The 21909-nt window shown below is 37.2% G+C and overlaps 1 protein-coding gene across 8 annotated transcripts in view; it reads left to right on the top strand.

Moving 5' to 3' along the window:
• LOC144006192 (glutamate receptor 3) overlaps positions 1-20491 on the top strand; it is a 66651-nt gene extending 46160 nt beyond the window's left edge. For 2 of the 8 annotated variants that reach the window (XM_077504913.1, XM_077504917.1), the window contains 6 exons: positions 2035-2408; positions 4568-4766; positions 10153-10400; positions 12613-12727; positions 18535-18783; positions 18861-20491. In XM_077504913.1, coding sequence (XP_077361039.1) covers positions 2035-2408; positions 4568-4766; positions 10153-10400; positions 12613-12727; positions 18535-18780 — 1182 coding nt within the window. In that variant the 3' untranslated portion in view covers positions 18781-18783; positions 18861-20491. Of the gene's footprint in view, positions 1-2034; positions 2409-4567; positions 4767-10152; positions 10401-12612; positions 12754-16846; positions 18784-18860 lie in introns of those variants that run through there. The other 6 variants (XR_013279756.1, XM_077504918.1, XR_013279757.1 and 3 more) reach the window with 6 other exon arrangements.
• Positions 20492-21909: the final 1418 nt, after the last annotated feature.

Here is a 21909-nt window from a genome sequence, read left to right as displayed (position 1 = left end):
TTTGTATGCTGGAGCATTATGACAGCTTTGATGCAGTTTCTGACCTGAAGAGGTCACTTAAAGCAATGTTAGTTATACAAAAAAAGAAAAAAAAATGGCCAGCAGGTGGCAGCAAAGTATAAGAGATCAGCCAGGGCCATGTTGCAACAAGCTGTTTTTCCCAGTATTTTCAACAGGTTTGTAAATAATGATGAAACTTAGCTAATTCTAATGCTAATTGTTGCAAAATGTAAAAACAGATACAAATATACTTTTTTTTTTTTTTTTTTTTCCTGATGAAAGAAGAGACTTTAATCTTTATTTTGGTAGGTTCCATGTTTTTATAGCAATAGAACATGAAAATGGTTGGGAGTGAATGAGTTAAGGGCAACTTTTAGCTGCCTACTTGAAAAACAAGACGCGAACGCTTTTGTGTAGCTTCCTCCGCTCGCGTTTGTATATAAAATGCGTAAAGTGCGATTTGCCGGGGGTTCGAGTAGAGGTGAATGTACAGGCTGATTCACGTTTCAAGGACTGCCCACATAAGCTCCTCCGCCCCTGTCTTGCAACCCTCTTACTTGATTCATAATGCAGAGTTGGATCAAGACAAAGACGCCAACCGACACAAATGCTGGTGACTCATCTCACCCAGCGAGAGCATTTTCTCTCGCTTTTGCAGAATGTTCTTATCTCCCACCTTTCTCCAAGCTGTTTCATGTATGTTTGCTTATTAGCAGGGATGTGACTTATTTTCAGTTGTGGAGTTTCATGGCTCAGACCAGTCCACTTTAGTTTTATGGAGGATATGCAATTTTACCCTTATTAGTGCATTGAAATAACTGACCATCTCTCCAACATCGATATCCATATAGATCAAAATAGAGCTGAATGGAATGTGCTTACAAGATCACAATCACTGTTTATTTGAACTAGTATGAGAACATAAATAGTTGAAATGAACAAAAAAGGGACCAATAGGCAAGTGTACATCTCAATACGAGAAATAATTTCAATTTAAATTATTTTAATATCTTTTTCTCACAAATTCATATAAGATAAATAAAGACTTTTTTTGTTTTGTTTTGTTTTTTGGTCTCTTACTGTTTTCTTGAAATTTACTGTTCACATGAATTTACATTTATGAAAGACCTGACTTATTGCACTTTAAGACAATTCAGAATCTTTTTCATTTATATTTAAAATTATTGAATTAGAGTTATGAAAATAGTTTCATCTCATCCTTGCTGATATCAATGTTTGTGTAACGTGTTAATTAATAAACTAAATCATTTAACCAGTTGCTGCCTCCGCAAACTTTAATATGGAATTGAATATTTGTGGAGTTTTTATCATATCCGTGACATTTAAGAAGAATTGATGTTCCAAAATTAATCAACATCAGGTTGAAGTGAAGTGAATTGAATTGTATCGGGAAAAAATTGAATCAAGCTGAACTCTTGTGAATCGAAATCAAATCGATTCGGGAAATTAATAATTGAGCCCTACGATAAAGTCACGATGCTGTGCAAAAACTCACTACATTGCATTAAAAAAAAAATAATGAAATATATTTTACAAAGCTCATATTGGGTGAAAAAAAACAATAATATATTTTTGTACATAATAACAGCAATGACACAGAAATAGGCTTGACTACCTCATCGTCATGTGCACCTATTGGCTCAGCGGGCGCAAAGTATCATGGTCTATGTAGTCTATGTAGTTCACAATGTTGTGTTCGGCTGAAGTGGGCCCAATTTTTAATTTTTTTTGACAGATGTTGACAATAATTGCTTGTATGACTGACTTATGAGTGATAACCGCCACAGTGGCCAAAACATTCCTCATTGAAATTAAACTGCACTAAGAAACTAACCACCAGAGGGAGCTAGAAATGCACAAATTGATTACAACCACCTTTTAACTAATGTGCTGCTTTTAATGTGAAATGACGACGACATTGCATTGAAATTGCGTCATTTATTAAATTATTGCGACTTGATGATGTCATGTCATTTGCTCTAACATGCACTGCGCTTGTCGCCGCTTCCACAGAGAGCTGACATAGCAGTGGCTCCTCTCACTATAACGCTGGTACGAGAAGAAGTGATCGACTTCTCCAAGCCCTTCATGAGCTTGGGCATCTCCATTATGATCAAGAAGCCTCAAAAGTCCAAACCCGGCGTCTTTTCCTTCCTGGACCCGCTGGCCTACGAGATTTGGATGTGTATCGTGTTCGCCTACATCGGCGTGAGCGTGGTGCTGTTCCTGGTGAGCCGCTTCAGTCCGTACGAGTGGCATCTGGATGAGAACGACGAGGCCAAAGACCCCCAGAGCCCCCCCGACCCGCCCAACGACTTTGGGATTTTTAATAGCCTGTGGTTCTCGCTGGGTGCCTTCATGCAGCAAGGATGCGATATCTCGCCAAGGTTGGTTGTCGCCTTCCCTCTCAGTCGCCTCTCATCATCTCGTTGCATTTTACAGTCCCTTACGTACATTTCCATCCTGCCATGGTGCATAAAGGTTATTTTGGGCTCCCTAGTACTCACGTCACGCCTTACTAAACCCATCTGCCGGATTTCAAGCTATGTCATGCATCCACAAAATTATGGAGGACCAAAACTGCCAAAATTAAAAATAAATAAATGACTTTATTTTTAATTTTGGCAGTTTTGGTCCTCCATCCAAAATAACTTCTATTCACCATGCTGAGGGCTGTAAAATGCACAGGACTCATTTCATTGCAAAGTCATTCCTCGTGACTCTTGGAGGGCTACCGTGTTTTTGCTGCATGTCCCATTTTCCGGTCATCAACTTTGGCGCATTTCACGCATTTTCATATGGAAAAGCCACCGTCGCCTCGTATTGATGAAGTGCCTTCAAGTGACTGCATCATGCGTTTGGCCAACACAACGGCCGTCCACGTCAGGTCATCCATTTATGAACTCCATCCGTCTCTCTCACACGACGTCTCTGACCTCTCCCGCAAGGATTCTCAAAGACTACAGATGCATTATTCAGACAATAAAAAGACACTTCTGAATTTCTTGTGGTAAAAACTGTGAATTCAAGTCTCCACAACTAAAATCATGTTATGAGGGGTTACTTTTTTTCTGTCAAAATATGCAAAAGGTAAAGAATTAGATCACACTGTCATATTCTTAGTTTTGGGAGCGATTCTGTCTCATACAAATGCCAAGTACAGCTTTTGTTGCCATGGCGACCAGGGGCGCAGCTAGGCAACTGTGCAGCAACTGAACAGTAAATGTTTTAGACTACATTTTACTCTAAACAGAGTAAAATTTACACTTGAAAGAGGGTAAAATATTCAAAGTAAACTGTACTCCAAGTATTTTTTACGATACGAGAGAATTTGCCTATGGTATGCCGTGACAAAAGTTTTTGTCACTCAGAAATTCGAAGTAGATTTTAGAAGGATATGTTTTAGTACGTTTTACTAGTTTATTAAAAAAAAAAAAAAAAAAAAACCTACACAAGGTTTGAGGAACAAACTGACTGCTACTGTCACTCTACCACCTGAGCTATGCCACTCCTAATGTTTGCTAATATCCAAAAGATGTTTTTGGTCTCTTGGCGGTACGAAGATTCCAACTGACACGAATAATATATAACACACAGTACGAGTGTGATGGCTCAGGGAGGAGATTGGCTCCCAACTGGAAGTTGTGGGTTTGTTCCTCAACCCTTGAGTGACTTTATTTTTATTAAACTAGTAAAATTTTGTCAGAATTTCTCAAAATTTACTCAGAATTTCTAAAAAACAAAAACTCATTCACTCCCAGCCATTTTCACAGAAGCAATCCCATTCGCTCCCGGCTGTTGGACTGGATTTTGACTGATTTTGCAAGGCCCACAGAATATTGTGTTCTATTGCTATAAAAGCAGGGAACCTATCAAAAGAAAGATTAAATTCTCTTCTTTCATCAGGAAAAAAAAGATGTTTCCGTTTTGCAGCAATTAGAATTGGAAAAGAGCTAAGTTTCATCAGTTTTCACAAATCTATTTAAAATTGTAAGTAATTTAGCTTTTTTTCAAGATGGCCCTGGTTGATCACCTTTTCTCTGCTGGCCGTTTGTGTAATAATTACCATTTCTGGCACCGTTCTTTGCAGTTGAGAGGCTGCATCAAAGCCTTCTGTCTGCTCTAGCATAAATAAAAAAATTTTTTATAAATGCGTCTTTGGGACACTTAAAACAAAACAAAAAAACGTATTTACACGTTATTGGGAGCAAATGAACTAATGTGTTGTAGCACTGCAGCTCTGCTTACCTTTTGATTTTTACATGATTATGCTTGCATGTAGTCAAGCTGTAGAGCTTAGCTACATATCGTGGACAGAGTAGGAGTTGTTAATTTTTAGCTATTTAAAGTAATTAAACAAAGGATAATCAAACATATGTAAACACTATAATGTTCAAGAACGTCCAATGGAAACTGCAAAAACAAAGAAATCTGTGGTATAGTGGGACTCGAACAATGAACCGCTACAAGTCACTGTCTACAAGTGAAAGAGCGGCCGTGTCTCGCTGCTCTTACGTCTGCCATCCGCTCTGCTTCCTCCCGCCAGGTCACTCTCGGGCCGCATTGTCGGAGGAGTGTGGTGGTTCTTCACCCTCATCATCATCTCCTCCTACACGGCCAACCTGGCCGCCTTCCTCACCGTGGAGAGGATGGTCTCTCCCATCGAGAGTGCCGAGGACCTGGCCAAGCAGACCGAAATCGCCTACGGGACGTTAGATTCAGGCTCCACAAAGGAATTCTTTAGGGTGAGTGCTGTTGGCAATGTATTCGCAATGTGTACTAATCTGTAACATGTATAAGATTAGATTTCCTACATAGAACGTCTTGTTACTCAAGAATGACGCTCTCTCGCTTTTGTTGTTGTTGTTGTTGTACACAGTGACCTAATCTAATGTTCTAAAAATGTAATGAGATCCAATACAAAAGCATTATAATGTATTCTGTTCTTACGCAGATGATAATCTTATACTGGTGTAACAAATCCAATTAGATTGTGCAGCACACGCAGTAGGCAACAAAATTAAATACACACACAAGGTTTTTAAAAATTAAATTGGCACTTGCAACATTTTTATCCCAGTGATGCAATGTCTATTTGTATAATGTGATTAGTATTACATGCCCCTGAGATAATTATTGAATTGAATTTTTAAAAAAGTTGTAAGAACAATAATTCGGCAACCCAAAAGCGTTATACCCAGTACTATTATTATTATTATTATTATTATTGTATTTATTATGTTTTTATTTTAATTTTAATTGTTTTAATTCATATTATTTTCACTCATAAATAATTACCCTTTTTGGTGGCCCCAACATTGATGAAAACTAATCGCACATTTTTATTATTATTTTTTTTTTTATGGTAGAAATATGTATTTTAGGGAACACGCTCCCAAAACTCACTCTGTGGCTCGTGCTTCTGGAAATTTAGATGAAAAAAATAAATAAAATACAATAATAATAGCCTGTCACCATTTTCATGTCATTTGCATGCCTTCTCACATTTAATGATCATTTTGCGGATTGCTCCTTGCAGCTCTTATTAATAATAATAATCGTAATAATAGTAGTTATCCTAACACTAAATCCTCAATCTACTTGAAATAATGGCAGCATATTGTAATTACTTAATCTAATCTTTACTTAATTACTCAGTGAAATATTAGTTTTCCGTCAGTGTTGAGTGACATTCGACATTAATTGATGTTAAACTGGACTGTATTAAACTGATTCTAATATTTTCCCCTCTAAAAAGAGAAGTCAACACAAAAATGTTCTTATCAATAATATGTTCCATGCAACAAAATCCAAACGTTATTATCCATGTCAGGGGGGGGAGGCCATTTTGTCACTTGCTCTTAGCTGAAAAATAACATCACAGTTGCTCAGGTAACGACCAATCACGGCTTAGCTTCAGAAGTTTGTGCTGTGATTGGTCGTTAGCTGAGCAAATGTGATGTCATTTTCAGTTGACGGCAAGTGACAAAATGGCCGCCGCTAACATGGATAAAAACAGATGGATTTTGGCTGCTTAACTTTTAACGTTTCATTTTTGGGTCGACTTCCCCTTAAAAATTCCTTGATAAAATCAAAATAAAATACAATATGTAGTAGTCATAATAATAATAATAATAATTTGAGGAAATCATTTACTTGTTTTGTTGAACAATATAATGAATTGGGAAGTGGAACGTGGTAGCTCTATGTTGTGTTTTGTAAGCTTATTTCACAAAACAGCACCATGGAAACATCTTTATAGTCTGGTGTCCAACTCTGAGCTGAGTCTATATTTAGCCCTAGCCTGAGATGTTACCTCTCTACATACCATCGGTGGTCTCATTATAATGATAGTTGCTTGGCTCTGCAGCATTTTTGAGAAATGTTTCGGCTACGTTAAGGCGTGCGCCGCGTTTGTGTCCCCTCAGCCCATTTTTCAAGGCGTCCAAGTGGAATAGCGTTGTCTGAGCGGAGGTCTGAAAGCAGTGACATGGAGCAATCGCTCTGATTAGTGTGGAAGAAGGTCGGCGCTACCTCGCTGCGCCCGCCATCTCTTAAATTTAGGAAAAAGATGCAAGGGCTTGCTTGCAACGACAACCGTGAACTCAACCGAGCTGAACTGTTTCAAATCGGAAGAGACGGCTTGTAGCTGTTATCTATTTGTGATAAGAAACCTTGTCCTTCACGTTTCGCTTCATTTGAGAAATATATTTCGTACATACGGAACATCCAGAAGCAAGCCAGCTACGTATGTGCCAGGTTCCGTGTAATATTTGAGGAGGAGGAGGAGGAGGAGGAGGAATATCTGACAGGCTTTCTGGTGAATCATCGCATTAAATGCTTCTTTATGAGAACATCTCCAAAAATCCTTTGCGGAATCCTTCAGAATAATTTTAGGATTCAGCTAGGGAGTCTGATTTATAGTCGTCGTATTATTATGACTTCACTACATGCTGTTATATTGAATTAGGAATGAGTACTGTTGATCTATAATGAATTCTTTATTATGTTAGTTTGCAACTTAGCTTATATTTATAGTTATATGTGTCCTTTTATTAAGCCACGAGTACATCTCTGATGTCAGTCACTAATGAGCAGAATTCCGTACAGTTGCAATAAAAAAGAAAGGCTGCTGACAAGCATTCATCTTCATGTAATGAAAAGAATAAATGCAGAAAAGAATAAATGTCTTCACAGCACAGCCAGAACTGTCATAGGCTATTATTGTCATATTCAAAGTGTTTACAGTACACTGCAATGATGTATAATTGTGCATATGTCAAGAATGATTCACGTAGTATAGCCCCGTCTCACAATCTGTTAGGTTTGCGGTGAATTATTTATGTTCCCACGTCAGGCTCGCACGTTCTTTCAACGCCGAGTATGCACAGAATAACGAACAGCATTTGAAAGAAACAAAAAGGGCTTCATCATTTCACGATGTCCCCTCCGTTCCTGACGTCTGAAATAATTGCTGCGCACATCCAGAGCTTGCTCCTTTTTCTGCCTGTCTGCCTTTTGGTTACGGCGCTCGTGCCGTAAGCGGCTCGGTGACAAACGGCCTCTTGAAAGACATTTAGAGCTAATGAAAAGTTTTCCTCGGAGGCGATTCGTCTTCAATCAACTCAAACGTTTATTCCACTTTCATGTGGTAACACCGTAACACTCCCCTGCCAAGTATAACAGGAGCTCACGTTACGACACACGATGTTGGTACATTTTTGTTTATAAAAAATAAGTATAAATAAAATCCCTATAACATAGTTGGTTGACCACAAAATGTCGCAAGATGGTACGCAAGCACTATTTTGTCTCAATGAAACGCCTCAACTCACTTCAGCGTAGGTCATTGGAACCAAGAGGCTTCAATGTAGCGCCGATGCACTACTTCTATCTAAACAAAGCTCCTCAATGCATTTCAACATAGCTCCTTGGCACCAAGATGCCATCAAAGCACTAAATCCGTCTAATTTAATCATCTCAACTCACTTCCTTGGCACCAAGTTGCCACAGTATGACGCCAAAGCACTATTTTTGTCTAAGTGAAATTCCTCAACTCACTCAAGCATAGATCTTTGAAACCAAGATGCCACAAAGTGGTGCCAAAGCACTTATTTTGTCTAAACAAAGCCTCACAACTCACTTCAACATAGTCGGTTGGCACTAACCTGCCAAAAAAGTGGTACCAAAGAACTACTTTTATCTCAAATGAAGCTCCTCCATTCACTTCTATATAGTTCCTTGACACCAAGATGCCATCAAAGCACTACTTTTGTCTTACAGAAGCATCTCAACTCACATCAACATAATAGTCCCTTACGAGAAAGATTCCAAATTGTGACAAAAGCACTAATTTTGTCTGAAATGAAGCTCCTCTATTTACGTCATCATAGTTCATTCAGTGGCACCAAGAGGTCACAAGATGGCACCAAAATACTTTTGTTGTGTTGGACTAGTCCCAAACATGGTGAAGAATTTGCACATGACAGATATTCAGGGTTCACTGTTAACATCATCGCCATGGTGAGACTTTGAATCAAGACCAGTCAGGATACCTCACTTGTTGTTTTAGCACTAGCATAAGTGCTAATGTTAGCATTCAGATTTGCGTGCAGTGCGTGTTGACTTTGAAACACAAAATTAAGCCATGTATATATATTCTAATATTTAAAGAGCTAGGTTATAACATAGACAAGATACATTCAATTATATATAAAAAAAAAAAAAAAGTGTTTGTGACTGCAAGCTGTGAGGAGCTGGTGGGATCAGACAAGGACGAGGTCATTTCCGCCTGTTACTCCCGAGTGGAAACATGGCTGTTATGTATCTCTACTGTGCGGCCAGATTGTCTGACCTCAGGCTTCTGGCGCAAGGCCTGCAAATCGCTCCGCCTCGCCGCTTGGCTTAAAGGCTGAACTAACTCGACTAATTAAGTGCATTACAACTGCATTAACTGTTATGGACTATTGGGTTGGAATATTCACGCCGCTGTATTGTAGTTGGACACAAGTTTGATGAATGATGCTGAGGTTACGGAAAAACAGAACTCATTTTAACTTTGAAAAGACGACATCTGTTTGTTTTTATATAATGGTAGGGGCAGCTATAATGTTGCCATTTAGAAAATTCGAAAAATGGCATCTACAGACAATTATCAATTCTCTTTCTCACTTATTTACTTGCACATTTTGAAGGGCTGACAATCTACGCCCATCTAGTCTTGGCAAAATTAACATATAGATACACCTGATTCACTGCATCATATTGGGAAGGGACAAAATATTAGAAACAGACATCAATAGGATGCAGTGAGGTTATACGCCACTAAAAACTATAACAATAATAGACAGTGTTTCATGGAAACTGCTGACAGCATCAACCAAAACTGAGCATTATTGTTTGAAAAAAAGAAAACAGAAACATAAGAAAATATTTTTTTTTTCATGTTAATGAAAAAAAAAATCACTGTATTGTGAAACATGTCACAAAATATGGATCACCAAAAATGCCAAAATAAAAAATGCATAAATAAATACATGTTAAAATAAAAATGATATAAAAAAATATAATTCAAAATTAAATACAAAAAAAACAAAATATAAATGGAAATAAAAACAGCAAATCTGAAAGCAGAGCCTTTTTAATTGATTAATATTTAATCAAAACATTTATTTATTTATTTAAACATTTATTTATATATTTTTTGAAAAAAAAACTTATTTTTATATTTATATTTTTAATTTTTTGAGTCTTGTTTTTTTTTTGCATTTATTTTTTACTTTCATTTATTTATTTATGTATTTATTTTGTGGTTGTTTTTATTTATTTCCATTTTTATTTATTTTTTTTGTATTTATTTTTTAGTTGTATTTTATATCAGTCTTTATTTTAATTTTTATTCATTTTTAATTTTTTTTTTTTTATTTTGTCATTTTTGGTCCTCCACAGCAAAACATAAAAAGCCTTACAATGTTTGTCGCACATTTCTTAAAAAAAAATAAAATAAAATAAAATAATAATAATAATAATAATAATAATAATACTAAACTTCAATCATCATTTTGTATTGTTGCCAATGTTAGCGAATGCATACCCTAACTCTGTTTTGTGTCTCTTTCCCTCCAAACGCAGCGCTCCAAAATTGCCGTTTACGAGAAAATGTGGTCGTACATGAAATCAGCGGAACCGTCGGTGTTTGCCAAAACAACACCCGACGGGGTCTCCCGGGTACGAAAGTCGAAGGGAAAGTTCGCCTTTCTCCTGGAGTCCACAATGAATGAGTACATAGAGCAGCGGAAGCCGTGCGACACCATGAAAGTGGGCGGCAACCTTGACTCTAAAGGCTACGGCGTGGCCACACCCAAAGGCTCTGCATTAAGGTGGGTGGGATAATATAACAATGTGCTCCATGTTGTTATAGTATTCCACCCACCCTGATGTCACCTTTTCTCATTCCTTCATTCTCTTTCCCCCTCTTGAGTCCTTTCAATCCAATCCACACGTTCGGCCATCTTCTCTTTTGTCTCTCGTCTCCCTTTCTCGCTCGCCTTTTAATGTCCGCCATCTTCTTATTATTCCCACTTGTGGTGCTTTTGCTCCCTAATTGACCTCTGAATGATCTTTTTTTTTTTTCTTCTTCTTTTTTATATGTGCATTTGCAAGTAAGAACGTTTCTGGTGATGAATATTGAGCAGCATGCTGAATGTCCTTTATGCTAATCCAACAATGGTCGTCCCCATCCCGCACACTTCACGCATACAGCGCTCACGAAATGTTTGGGATTGGGCTTTCGTGGGGGGAAATTTCAGGACCAACCGAAAATGCACGATAACCTTTATATGTTAACTCTAAACTTTTTAATGCATGTGTCCAACTGCAACGTTTCAGCACAACTTGCTATTGTCTAAAAAGGAGCTGAATGGCAACATTATACTGGAGTTGAATTTATATTTTAACCTCCTTTTTCATCAGACTGTTTACATTTTGACATTATTAATATTAGGGATGTAACTATAATGGCAGTATCGTGATATTAAAACTGCCACAATGTCATCGTCGTCATGTTCACGATATTTAAAAGCTACACATCTGTTAAAAAAAAAAAAAAAAAAAAAAAAGTCAGGTTGATTTCCATTTGTGCAGTTCTAGCACCCTCTGGTGACTAGTCTTTTTAGTGCAGTTTAATTTTCATTAGGAATGTTTTGGCCCTTCTATGTTTAAAATCACTAACTGTCAGATGAAGGGAATCGTAATATGGTAGTGAAGCAAGTCAATATGTGGAGGAACTCAATGTGTGCTTCCATTAGGTGAGTAAGTGCCTCAATATTAAATGTTATTAGAGATTGGAGGTTTTTTATATGTATTGCTGTTATGTACAAAAGCACAATATTGTGCTTTTTTTTTTTTTTTTTTTAGTATGAGCTCATTTTTTTCAATATTGTGACCTTTTTTAAATATCGGCAACCTTCCCACAATATTGTGATAGTTATCGTATCGTGAGCTTCATATTGTGATAATATCGTGATATTTGGATATCAGTACATCCCTAATTAATATGATATGTGAGAGTGATAAATACAAATAAGCTGTTTGCTTACTTAATTTTTGAATGTATTAGTGTAATGTATGTCAAATGCTTAATAAGAAACTTTTTTTTTAACCTTCCTAAGTCATTACCCCGAGGCATCATGGGAAAAATGCTATTTTTTTTTAGCATTTAGCTAACAAGTACTTTAGACCGTGTTTGCAAATATGTTTAGACATATTTGCCGGTCAAAAATGTTAACTCCACATTACCAGTTCCACGCTTTCGTATTCTCAAACCGAAACATTTGCGAACCGAGCTAATGTTTCCCATTGAAATGAATGGGAATGCAATTAATCCGTGTCGGCCATTTTAGGCAAAGAAAAACAAAGATACTTGAAGCACTGAGCCGATGATGTTTACACAGTACGGGAAAAATTACAAAGTTCTGAGCCCTATGTGGCCATTTTAAGATTCATAATGTGTAACGGTGTAATTTATACTTAAAAAAAAAAAAAAAAAAAACGTTCGGAAACCAAGGCTGCAATGTATGCCTTTTCTGCATTTCTGCTCTTGAATTAAAAATGGAGGGGGGGGGGGGGGGGTGATTATAGTTCTCTGTGGCTTGATCAACTGTACCCTCAATGTGGCTTCAAACTAAATTTTCTCAGAGGGAAGTGGCCACTGAGGAGGAGTCACAGAAAGGTGAACTTTTAATGGATTTGAATTTTGCTGTTCAGCTCCTTGTTAGAACAGCCTATTGTACAAAAAGTGCCGAAATGAAGTTAACCTGTAAAGGATCTTGTGCATCTTCGTTTCACCCTGAAATTTCCCCCAAACTTTCCGTGAGTGGTGTACGTACAAAACAGTGTGACTCTCCATGCCACCTCTCTAAGTATGGATGTCAAAGTGCCTCTTACCTTTCCACACAAGTGCAAATTCTCCACCAATTTGTCCCTTCCGTGCTCCCCTAATGAACCACTGATCTTGAACACGACAGTATTCCCACTATTAGATTTCTCACGGACCTGTTCCTTTTCTTACAAGCTATGTTTTATCGTTTCAAGAAATGCTGTTAACCTGGCAGTGTTAAAACTGAATGAGCAAGGCCTCTTGGACAAATTGAAAAACAAATGGTGGTACGACAAAGGAGAGTGCGGCAGCGGGGGAGGTGACTCTAAGGTCAGCCTCAATGTCACCAAAGTCGGGTGTCCTAAAACTGAGTAATCGGCAAGGCTGGCCTGACTTAAGTCCACTTTCATAGATGAATATTATTCTGCTCTTTATTTTCTGCCGCTGAGATCAAATGGGAACCCTTTCCTTGGCTAATTTCTAAAGAATTAAAAAAAAAAAAAAAAAAAACGATTATTTTATTTATTTTTTTTTGGCGTGTGGCTAGGAAAGACGGGAAGCATTTATAACGCCCGCTTTTCTAACCACATGCCAACGTGAAAGCTTGGGTAAGGCTAATATTCAAAAACTCCGAACTGGGCGCCCCCCAGGGGGCGCTCTATCTAGTGCAGGCTCAGGGAACAGCGTTGTCTTGAGGGGATGAAGCATCGCAGGCAAACGTGAGAATTCTAAAGAGACAAAATCAACGGCCATTCACATTTGGCCGATTTCGCACAAGTCGCCGTTTGCAGGATGTCACCGGGGGCCTCATTTGTGACACTTACGCCATCTCACTTGTATTTGTTTTGTTTTGTGTCAATGCAGTACTGTGCAAAAGTCAGAAGCAGTCATTTGTTGTTTTTGTAAAGTAAAAAATAAAATAAAATACTTTAAAATAGTTTTACTGCTCACACACTTTCAACACATTAAAACGAGGTGCAACAATTAATCAAAAATACTCAACTAATTATCTAATTCAGAGATGTCAAACATACGGCCCGTGGGCCGGATCAGGCCCGCAAATGGGTTTAATCCGGCCCGCGAGATGATTTTGTAAAGTTAACAAATAACCAAAAAATAATAATAATAATAATAATAATTGTAATGTCGGACTAATTAGACTTAGACTTAGACTTGACTTTATTGATCCCTTTGGGATGGCTCCCTCTGGGAAATTTACATGTCCAGCAGCAATGAGAACAAATAATAAAATAATTCAATCAATCAATAAATAAGGTTATTACACCAGAGATTGCATTAATAATAATAATAATAATAATAATAAAATTAAAAATTCAATCAACCAATAAAACATCATATACTTAATTTAAACATCAAAAATTGTATTGGTTTATTAGGTTGATATACATAAAATTGTAATGAAAGCAAGCTGTTCATGATGTCTACTTTCTCATGTCTTTGGGTGGAAATCACTAAAGAAAGTTGGAATAAACATCAAAAATTGTAACCAAATGACATACAATATTAACAAAAGTCTACTAGCTTAATGCTAATGAACAATGTGAAATACCTTGATGAGCAAAAAACAGGACAACAACAAAAAGTGTACATTTTTCGTGACCTCTTCTTGCTTTAAATTACGCTGAATCTCATCCATTAAACCTCAGTGCTGCCACATTGTGGCACAATCTGGTACTACAGTTGAAGGTGCACAGCGCTTAATTTTGGTGTTACGAAACATGTCTAATACTAGCATTGCTCAAACAACAAATGCCATGACAGCCTTGGACTTTTTCTCCAGTACTGTATTTACTGTATTTTTATTTATTTTTTCATGCCAGTTTCCTCATTGTCTGTCCACATTATTTTATTTCACCAATGAGGACCCCCCCCCATCCCAAAAAATGTGCACCAGCCACAAAAATAGTCCGACCGTGCATCCATCTCTGCCACTCACTGCCTTTCTTTCAGCTTGCGCCTCACCGTCTCCGAATTATATTGCAAAAGTGGAGACGACCCAAGTCATCCTCTCCTCTCCCGGCTGAGCGGGACACGGATACTCACGAGGGGACGCAGTCGACAAGCTGCTGCCACCTTTTGTCGCCCTGGTTTCACTTTCAGAAATGCCCGTCTGCGAATCGTACAGTCAGGTGGAAATATATTGTACACAAACAACCAATGAGGAATGAAATTTCACAGCGACATCGAATCAGTTACACAGTACATTTACACAAACTGCATTCCAATATATAAATGTTTACGTCATAGTTTAATGTATGTTCATGTGGCACATTTTCAGGTGCTGTTTTGGTGCCTTGCAGACCAACTGAAGGGGAAAGTTGTGATTTTACTTTGTTCGTTGTTACCACTAACCTGAATATATGACTGGATAGCCCGTGTTAATTGGGAGGAGCAATATGGGGGCCTCGCAACTTCAAAATTTTTGTCATATCGGCTATCCAGTCATATATTCAGATCAGTGGTTGTTACACAATGTGAACATTGGGCAATTATAGAGAGGAAAAGTAGCCGTTAATTACTCTCATGAGTATTTGTGTGCATGTAAGTCGCACAGTGGTGAATTTAATAAGGTGAGAATTATGAAATGCCCTTTGACCTTAAGATGTGAACCTAATTTGAACTTTAAACTTTGGCACTATACAATAATTCAACAATTTAGTGCGAACAATTACAATAATTTCAACAGTCTACTTATGTTTTATGAGACTGATGACAATTACTAATTGAGCTATAAACGAGAGTAGGCCAACTCAATTTCTGTCTTTTTTTTTTTTTTTTTTTTTTTTTACAGAAAATCAGAACAACGCAAGGCCCACATAATGTTATGAAGAGAAATTGTGTTTAGTCCTAAAAATTGTACAAATAATTTATTTGTGCTTTTGCATACTTAGAAAAAAATGCTACAGTATATAAATCATTTTATTTGTAATATGGCAGTAGGGTTATTATAGTGTTGGAATTTTTCATTTTAGTTTTTATTTTCAGGGTGGTTCTGTTTTTATTAGTTTTAGTTCTTTAATAAATTTTGTTAGTTTCAGTATTCGTATTAGTTTTTTTTTTTGTTTTTTTTAATGTCTATTACTTGTGCGCAATATTTAAAAAAAACACCAAGGGAGCAACGTCATCTGAAGGTGCTTTTTTATTGGCTGCTGCTAGATGATGTCACGTCTGTGTGATATACTTTCAAACGTCATTATTCCGGTTGATATCAAAATAAATCTAATGAAAATCACACCAAAAACTAAAACGAAGGACATATTTGCTGTAATTATAGTTTGTTATTTTTGTAAACATAAAATGTCATTTCAGTTAGTTTTCGTTTTTTAAAAGCATTTTCATTTTTTTTTCATTAATGAAATTGTTTTTTGAATTTTAGTTTATTTCGTTAGTTTTAGTTAACTAAAATAATTTTAATATTACGTGTGTTTTTCGACACCCTCCCTTTCACACTTTGACCATCGCCAAACATTTTAGTTTTTATTTTATTTGAACTGAGTCAAATGCCATTTTTAGCATATGTGGCGGGCCACTAAAAAATGGACGGTGGGCCGCATAATGGCCCCCGGGCCGTAGTTTGGACACCACTGAACAAAATAGTAATGTCCAAAACTGTGTTAACTTCATGGAACTATTTCATTAAATTTGCAGTTAACCTCATAAGAATTTACTGCACCTGTTGTTTTTTTGTTTGAAAGTTAAAACAAATAACATTTATTTTGAAATGTAGCCAAACTTTATTTACAATACTGTCAAACACTATAGGTAACTACTTCAATTTTCATGAAACTTTTTAAAACATGCTAATGATTAAATAAATAAATACTAATAACTGTTGGAATTTTATTGGTCGTGGAGGAGTCACAGAAAGGCATAAAAAGGGGATGTCTTTGGAATTGCGGACAAAGTTTAAAGGTCAAATGAGCTCACCTCTAAAGTGCATTTTAGATTGATCCTGGAATTCCACCCGAAAGCCCACCGCTTGTCATTTATTGCCGCACACTTTGGTTCCATTTTGTTTGAGCTGAACCTCCACGAGCGTCATTCGTTTGCCAACAAAAGGGTTCCTGTTTGATCCGGCTTGTTCGCAAGCAATAAAGAGCCGCCAGCTTTGAAAGCTGCGCGGAAGCCGAACAGCAGCGAGCTGCTTCCTCACTCTGCAACGTGTAACCTTGTGGTCCGTGCCGATTACTCAAAGCGATACAGGTGGGGTCTTGGCAACGCTAGGGTACATGTATCTAGGCTCAGGTCACACCTAACCTTTAGTACTGACATGTATTTCTCGATCTAGTCTTGCTTGCCATCTCTTGTCATGTCTTGGCCAGCACCCTACTTGTGATCGCTTGTGCACACTATCAAGTAGTTGACAAAAAGTTGAATAACATAAAATAACATAATCCAAATGTTATTTATGTTATTTCCCACGTGAAGAACTCCAGTAAACCTTGCAGTATTGAAACTCAGTGAACAAGGCATCTTAGACAAGCTGAAAAACAAATGGTGGTACGATAAAGGTGAATGCGGAACCAAGGACTCGGGAAGTAAGGTCAGTCGCTGCAGGTCTTTTTTTTTTTTTTTTATATATATATTATACTGATTGCCAAAAAGAAAAAGAAAACAACAGTTCATTGTGGCCTCATATCTGCATCTCTTGACATCGCAGCTGCACCTCCACGATCAAACATCGACCTCACCTCGCACACACTTTACTGGATGAACATGATCCATGCATGTCGAAGGTTACGATTTTCAATCGAGTTTTCTCCAGCATGATCACACGCAACCATGTCATCAAGCAAACGTTGGAATGAAACCCATCCTGCTGCTATTTAATCATCCAGGCTGCTATTGAAATGGAATTTATTGGTGTTTGCATTTTGCAAACGCAATTTATTTACCGCCTTGTTTTCTCACTTCCTGACAAAAGTCCCAGCTGACTTTTAAATGCCTCTTTGCCCTGAAAGGGGTATCTTAAGAGTCAAATTTCTCGTGGGATTGTCTCAGTGAGAAACAAAAACATTAGGCATGATAAACCAGCATCGTGTAATAACAATGTAGTAGCATAGTAATACGCCAGTAGGTTTTTTTTCTTCCAATTATAAGTGCAATAGTCATAGTAATAAAGTTAATGAGCAAGTGTTTTCTTCCATTCAATAGCAAGATGTCGCAGCTAATAGTTGTAACAACACTGTAATAACATTGTACTAAGTCATTCAGATCATATCTCCCGCCAGTTAGTAATAAAACAGTCATATTACAGCTAATAGGTATATCAGTGTACTAATGTGCTAATATTTTTTCTTTCAATCATTAGCAAAATAATGTCACAGCTAATAGATAGTTGTCGTGTAAAAAAAAATAAAAAATAGAAAAAAGGTCCATCTTTGATGCGATTAAAGTCGTGTCATTTTTCTCATAATGTAATAACGTAGTATTTAGTTAATATTTTTTTAAATAATGACATGTAATAAGCGAATGTGATTGTATTTTGTCCCATTGAGCTACTCATTGTAATAACAATGTAATACTGTAGTAATAAGCTACGCATATATTTGCATCTATTTATCAACGAAACAGTTGTAATAAGGCAACAATAAGAATGAGCTCAAGCCAACAAACTCATATTTTGTCCCATTTAATGATGAAATTGTTATGGTACAGTTGATAGCTGTTAAAAATGGAATAAGGTAGTAATAAGCCCAATGAGCCCATATTTTCGCCTAATAGGTCATGTCAAAGTTAGAGTTGTAAAAATGTAGTAATAACGAAGCAAGCGCGATATTATATAATACTTATTATTATTATACAGTTTAACATTGCAAATGCGGAAACTCACATAAATTGCTTTCAATGTAATTGTTTGGCGTTTAATAGCAGCAAAATGGCAAATAGTTAGAGGTACGTAGACCTGTACGACCACGACCGCCTTCCTTTTAGAATAAATTATCGTAGCCTTTAAAACCTCTCTGCATTCACCTTCCTACTTGTTACTTTAAGTCTAATTGGCCTCCCTGAAGGGGCTTTAGTCAGAATCGGCGAGAATGTGACAGTATATACTTTTTGCAGCCTCGCAGCGCCAGTTCCAAAAAAGCCTTAATGGTGGTCTTTACCTCCCCCAGGACAAGACAAGTGCACTAAGCCTGAGCAATGTGGCAGGGGTCTTCTATATTCTGGTGGGGGGGCTGGGCCTGGCTATGACCGTGGCGCTCATCGAGTTTTGCTACAAGTCTCGGCAAGAGACCAAAAGACTCAAACTGGCAAAGAACGCCCAAAATTTTAAGCCAGCCCCTCCGGTCAACACCCAGAATTTTGCCACGTACCGTGAAGGCTACAATGTGTACGGGACGGAGAGTGTCAAAATATAAAGGGTACGACCGTCATCCGCCTCGTTAGCATTTTTCCCCAAAATTCCAATCGTAATGCGAATGTTTTGCCTTCTGCACAGGAAGCAAAAGGTGCCAAATTCCCATCCGGATGGGATACGGACCGCCGTGGTGACACTCCGCCGCCACCGTGCCGGCCGGACAGCGGGAGCCGTTTGTTTTGCCACAAGAACACACAAAAGGCCGTGACGCTGCAGGACTTGTCGACGTTCCCGCGTCCTCTTAGTGCCTTACGGAGCGGTCGGCGGCGTGCAATTGACATTCGCTTGAAATTCAACGTGCGGAATCGGGAGGAGAACACCGGGAGATGTTCACTTTTAGATTTTAGATGACGATAAGGAATGGGAAAAATCACGGGGTCACCAACTTTTTTTGGAAATATGCTCAAATTACCTTTAATTATACAGTGTCTTTTAAATAGTTCTTTATATTCATCTATGTGAAGACCCAGATTATGTTACATAAGTATAAATAAACACCCGGGCTACTCAAATAAGTCCCTCAGGGCACCATGTTGGTGACCCTTGCTTTTGTGGTGAAATCTTACGTTGTATAACTGTTATATTTGGTGAAGTCATTCTCTTGTTTTATTATAAAACTTTTCAGTGTCATATTTAAGATGAGCGTCAATTAAGGTTTAAGCTGTTGTTTTTTTTTTTTGTTTTTTTTTTTTTTTTTTATTAAATAAAAACAACTCCTCCAACAATAACAACCATTTTGGTCGTTTTACCATGCACCAAAATACGACCATGTGTCACATACTGTAGTTTAGCGACCTCTATCGGTCATGTTAAATAGCGAAAACATATCAATCTGTGAGACTCGAACCCAGATCTTTTGTGCAAAAGACTAACGCATAAATTATTGAGGTAACCATCCAGTGGGAATAACTTTGTTCATTTTTAGTCTAGGATGATGTTTCTGAGGTATAGTTCGACATGGGATAATAATGGTTGACTTGAGATTAGGAAAAGGCACAGTGAGGTTGTAGATCATTTAAAAAAAAAAAATTAAAAAATTACTCGACACTAAGAAAATATGTAGTCAACACTAAAACAATCACTGAACGTCTTTACATGGGACACAAATGGTTGATATTAGGGAAAGATTGTGCAAAACATGTAGTCAGTACTAAAACAGTCACTTTGGACCAGATAAACCGGGTTTGAAACTCTCTGTAGTGTTTTGGCGCTATTGAACATGGCCGCTAGAGGTCACTAAACTAAAATACGTAATTTGGCACCTTTTCAAAACGACATATGTTGTCGTATTTATTGGAGGACTGTCTCAATAAAAAGACATCCTCCCCGGTATTATTAATATTTATTTATTTATTCATTTATTTATTTATTTATTTTTAATATAAGTTAAATGGAAAGCTGCATTTGCCCCAACTGCCACTACTTTTAGTTTCACTTTGTAACACTTTAGTGCCATCTTGTACTTTGAAGAAAATTTTGAGGACGATTCATGACGTGATACTCCAAGTTGCTTAATTAACTGGGCTTATGGTTTCCATTTTGTAAACGCTGTTCACACGTGAATCCAGAATCTGCAGTAGTTACAGTAATTTGAACATTTTTGGCTTGTTTTGGGCGGAAGATGTCATTCTGTGTCGATGCGTTCATCGCGGAAGTTGAGCTGTACAAAATGCAAACACGTTTATAAAAAATAAACTTTTTTACAAAATGCTTTCCTGCGTTTGAGTGACAAGCTGCTGCTGTACATGGGGAACGTGTATGTTATGTTCTGTACATTTATAATACGTTAAAAATGTCGTTAATATACAAATTAAAAAGTTTTGGCCCCAGAACGGACCCCTGGGGCACCCCACAATAAATATTAAGGTTATTAGCTGAGAACTGCCCCATTTGGACATATTGGGTCCTGTCCTTCAAATAACCTTTTAGCCATTGTTCGGCCACTCCCCGAATTTCATGTTTTTCAAGTTTGTTAAGTAGGACTGAATGATTAATTGTATCAAAAGCTTTTTTTAAATCAACAAAAACACCAACGGCATATTTTTTCTGATCCAAAGCATTTGTAAACTCTTCTATTGCCTCAATTAATGCCCAAGAAGTAGTTCTTTGAGTTCTAAAACCATACTGACATTCATTTAATATTTTTTATGTTTATCCAAAAACTTCTCAAGTCAAGACTTTAAAAGTTTCTCAAGAATTTTTGAAAATTGAGGCAACAGAGAAATTGGTCTATAGTTGGTGAAACTGTGTTGGTTATCATTTTTAAAAAGAGGTATTACTTTTGCAATTTTTATATTCTGGGGAAAATGGCCAGACTGGAAAGATAAATTGAAGATACATGTTAAGGCCTTTGTAATATCAGCAATAACTTTTTTTTTACTAAAGCCATTTTTATAAAGCTGCTTCTTATTTTCCTCTTTTATTGAGTACTGCCATTATTGGTTAATTGTTATCTGATTGGCATTCTGTAAATTGACAGGAGTTGGACAATTTTTTGACATTTGTCGTCATTATAATTCGTACTATGCATGTAGTCACTGGCGTTACACACATTTAGAATGACTTTGATAACAAGTCACAATGCATCCTCTTGATACAGGATGATCAAATGTGTGTATCACTTCGCTACCAGAAAAGTGACACACACAAACTCGCTCACTGTTATATTCTTTGCGGTTGCGAGTCCCAGAAAGAATCGACGATAACATAATTGAAGCTTCTACATTGTTCACCTACTGATGTGCACGCTTTCGCCAGCAGGGGGCAGACATGCACGCTTACACTTCTCAAAAATGAAAATTGATGTTTTACAATTTCCTAAAGGCCAGCACCAGCAGACCTCTTTGCCAATCCAAATTGTGTCTTTTTTTTTTAAACATTGCACCAATACTGCCACGCAGATGTATTGTCTTAAGTTTAAAATTGGTGATGCTACTATTAGATATGGATTTATCTAGCAGAATCAGTCATTTGCACTTTTGTTAACTAACAGGATGCTGGATAAATAAATAGTAATACTCGTTTGTTATATACTTGTTTGCTGTAAATGTACATAAAATATGTATATTTAAATGCGTTCGTATGTGAATATTACATTTGTGTTACAGTGTTTCTATTCACTATTGTCCTA

Source organism: Festucalex cinctus, chromosome 18, assembly GCF_051991245.1.
Source record: "Festucalex cinctus isolate MCC-2025b chromosome 18, RoL_Fcin_1.0, whole genome shotgun sequence".
NCBI lineage: Eukaryota > Metazoa > Chordata > Actinopteri > Syngnathiformes > Syngnathidae > Festucalex > Festucalex cinctus.
This window is presented reverse-complemented; position numbering and strand designations above follow the sequence as displayed.